The 3,748-nt window shown below is 34.4% G+C and overlaps 1 protein-coding gene across 1 annotated transcript; it reads left to right on the top strand.

Annotated features, from left to right (window-relative positions):
- The first annotated feature begins 2,098 nt into the window (after positions 1–2,098).
- LOC121997844 (non-specific lipid-transfer protein 3-like) lies at positions 2,099–2,540 on the top strand. Its single transcript, XM_042552495.1, has 2 exons — positions 2,099–2,445; positions 2,531–2,540. Exons 1-2 carry the CDS (start codon positions 2,099–2,101, stop codon positions 2,538–2,540), a joined length of 357 nt encoding a protein of 118 aa, XP_042408429.1.
- Positions 2,541–3,748: the final 1,208 nt, after the last annotated feature.

Raw genomic sequence — 3,748 nt, 5'->3', positions numbered from 1 at the left:
GCACCACCTGGTTCTGAACAACTTCAAGGAAATTAGATGCATCTACATCTGGGTATCGATGGCCTATGAGGCGGCCGCGATGGGGCCTGATTTTCAAATGAAATGTTAAAATCGGTAAAATATCAATTCAATTATTTTGATTTTCAATAGAATTAATTGATTTTTCTATGGGTTTGTTTAATTTTAATAGGAAAGTGTGGATTAGTTAAAACAAATTTTATGATTCAATTTCAATGAAAAATTTAATTGATTCGATTATTAATCGATTGCAACTAACTTTACGGAATACCCAAAGGATGTATTATATTTAAAAATTTATCAAAAGATACGTATTTGCCTAAGTGCCGCTCTGTCTGTTCCACTTCGCTCAACCCATAGATTAGCTAGTCATTAAACACTTTTGATTAAAAGTACTGACAATTTTATAGGATTCACATAAAAGTGCAATGATACTTGTATAAGTTGTATGTTACGAATTCAAGTTGTTTAAGGTCGTCAAAATTTTGACCAAAATTCTTTGACTACTAATGCGTCCAAAAATTCAAAAAATAATCACACTAATTATTTTAAATGATTAATTTTGTAATTTAATAGACTACTTTTTTATTTAATTAATTAATACTTCAATTAATTTATTCAATTAATAATTAATTAAATATCTTGATAATTAAATGTAAATAATTTAATAATATTTTCATGTAACTTTTCATAATTTAATTAATTCATTAAATTTGCAATCAAACTCAGACTAATTATTAATTGATCATGGAAACATAACGTACATTTAAATTTGATAATTAATTAAGTAATTCATTTATTTTCTAGATAATTTCTTTTTTAAAAAAATAAATTTGACTCTATATAATTAATAAAAGAGCAATTCGATGCATGAAACTCCCACTATAAGAGTTTCGGCCGCCACCCGAGAAAGGATGCATTGTTGCAGTCTTACCTTATTTTTTGCAAGATGTTATTTCCAAACTCTATATAATTAATAATTGATTTAAAATAATTATCAATTTTAATTGTTGGCTGCTAATTATCAAATTAGTAAGTAAATAATTAATCATTAATTAAATAATGATTAATTATTTAATTAGTAATTAGATGATGGTTATTTGTTAACAATTTAACAATGGTTAATTATTTAATTAGTGATTAAATAACTAGTACATATTTAATTAGCAATTTAATAATAGATAATTACAATTAATTAACTGCTAATTATTTATTTAATATCAACTTGATTTTTTTTCGTTGTTAAATATTTTTTTATTAAAAGTGTTAGATAATCCTAGAGGCTTTAAATTAGTACAATATGGACTTATTACACTCCTAGTATTCCTTTGAGTTTGTCCATCTTTATTTTCTCTTATTTTGAGTGTTATAAGACTACTTTTGGTCAAAAGTAATGACAATCTTATAAGTTTCAAAATTTGAAAAAAAATAAACATGAATAGAATTTGGAGTCCATTTGACACAAATTTGAGACATCTACTATAATTTAACACTTTTACTTAAAAATAAACTACTAATAATTAAGAAAGAATTAATTACTAACTAATTAGTCTTACTAATTGTGCATGATTCTTCTTTGGTTTCCTCCTTTGTGTTAATAGTCGCATACGGGTAATGGATGCTTAGTAGGAAAAGCTAATTAGAACCCACACGTAATTAAGTTGATATCGTGATTTACGTTGAGATTAATGAATTAAGCATCCGTACGTAAATGGCACGTCCAAACAAAGATTGAGAAATAGAATTAGTAGAATTGCAAGCTCAGTAGGAAAAGCTTCCTTGTCCTATCCATCAAATGACGTGGTCCATTAAGAGCTCATTGACCACATAAAGATATTCGGATCGATCCTCAAGTAATCTGATGCCGACGTGTCACCGCCTTACGTTGCATGGCCACCTTCCTAAGCGTCTTCAAGCATGCAAGTAACAACAAATTCCAAGCACTGCCATCTCAACCTTCCATCAGCAATCCACCGGCTCACGCAACGCCGCCACGGTTATAAATTTGGCCGAATTGGATGCGTCGATGCACTAAGATTGATCGAGTGGATTGGATATTGCATGCTATAATATAATGGCAATGAAGAAGGCGGCGGCGGCGGCGGCGGCGGTGGTGGTTCTGCTGGTGCTGGCGGCTGAGGCGGCGGAGGCGCAGTTGACGTGCGCCGACGTGAGGAAGATCGTGGGGACTTCGTGCGTGAACTACATAACGGGGAAGGAGGCCCACGCGTCGCCGACGTGCTGCGCCGCCGTGCACGACCTGCAGGCCCGGACGCCGACAACGGAGATGCGGCGGCTGGCCTGCAACTGCCTGAAGACGGAGGCGACGCAGATCAAGAACATACAAGATCAGCTGTTGGCGGCGCTGCCCGGCCAGTGCGCCGTCTCCCTCTCCTTCCGCCTTAGCGTCGACATCGACTGCGCCACGTACGTGTTCATATATATATAATTAATTTTTATTAACAAAAAAAAAGCTAATTAATGATCTCGTGGTTTTATATTTTTGATGTAGAATTCCGTGACCGGAGGACATAAAGGAAGGAGGAGAAGTTCGATGAAGCAAGGGTAGTTTGATGTAATTATATCTATATATATACTGAAAATAAGAAAAACCAAATGGAAAGGATGCATGCTTTGGCATCAGTATACCTTTGGTTTGATGTATATATAAATAACAAGCTACTCTTGTTTAATGAATATTAAAGTTATAATTCTATATCTATAGCTCCAAATTGGATGATGATTTATATTTAAAATTTTATATGCATGCATGGAAATATACATACATAAAAGGCCGTCAGTTTTTTTTTAAGGAGTTGTTAGTTTATTGTGTCAGGCCATTGAGGGATCACTAGGAAATGATTAAGGAAAACTCGGAAAACTCGTTGATACAGTGTGTTGTGAGTATGCCCTAAAGATAATGTAGGATTGATAGTTAAAATGAAATAGTGGTCAAAGTCAAGATGAGATGGTAGTCAAAATTAAGGTGAACGTATCCGAATGAATTTCCTCTCAGAAGCAGGGCTCTCAGCTGTTACGTCATCGCAAGTGCATGATTATGTCGTCAGTAATACAACAGATTATCGATCTCAAAGGGGTTGTTGATTAAACACTAGTCAACTTCGCACAACGAATTATCTAGACAATCTAAAATGGTTCACAAACGCTAAAGAGAAAGAAAAGAAAAATGAGAGAGGGAAAAACACATAAGTGAATAAAGGGGAATAGATACTAAGATTTGGGTTTCGTTGTGATGCTAGTTAATGTCCCTATACATTGTTCATCTACCTAACTTCATGCTTACACTTGTGTAGGAGTTCTAACTAAAGTCCGTTACTATCTCACGAAGATCGCACCGAAGAGTTTACTCAAGTTCTACTATCATTAAGTTGAAGAGGTAATTTAGGAAGTCCGATTATAAGGAACATCCTTCTGTCACCAGGGCCCATGGTCCACGTTTCTAGATTACACAGATCACTTCCTAACGGTAGATTAATGCAATTAAGTAGAAGAGGTAATTTAGAAAGTCCGATTATAGGGAACATCCTTCTCACACAAGGGCCCACGGTCTATGTTCCTAGATTATACAAGTCATTTCCTAACATTAATTTGGGAAACCCCTTTAAACTCGAATTAGTTTTCCTAGTAGAGAGTCGATCCCCGTTTCAAGGAACTACCGTATAAAGTAAGGGATACCTTCTGTCACAAGGTCCCATGATCTTACATTCCA

Source organism: Zingiber officinale, chromosome 1A (assembly GCF_018446385.1).
Source record: "Zingiber officinale cultivar Zhangliang chromosome 1A, Zo_v1.1, whole genome shotgun sequence".
Lineage (NCBI taxonomy): Eukaryota > Viridiplantae > Streptophyta > Magnoliopsida > Zingiberales > Zingiberaceae > Zingiber > Zingiber officinale.
This window is presented reverse-complemented; position numbering and strand designations above follow the sequence as displayed.

Bases quoted from the DNA above. Each gene is read 5' to 3' on its own strand.
- LOC121997844 (XM_042552495.1), top strand. From the start codon at position 2,099: ATGAAGAAGGCGGCGGCGGCGGCGGCGGCGGTGGTGGTTCTGCTGGTG.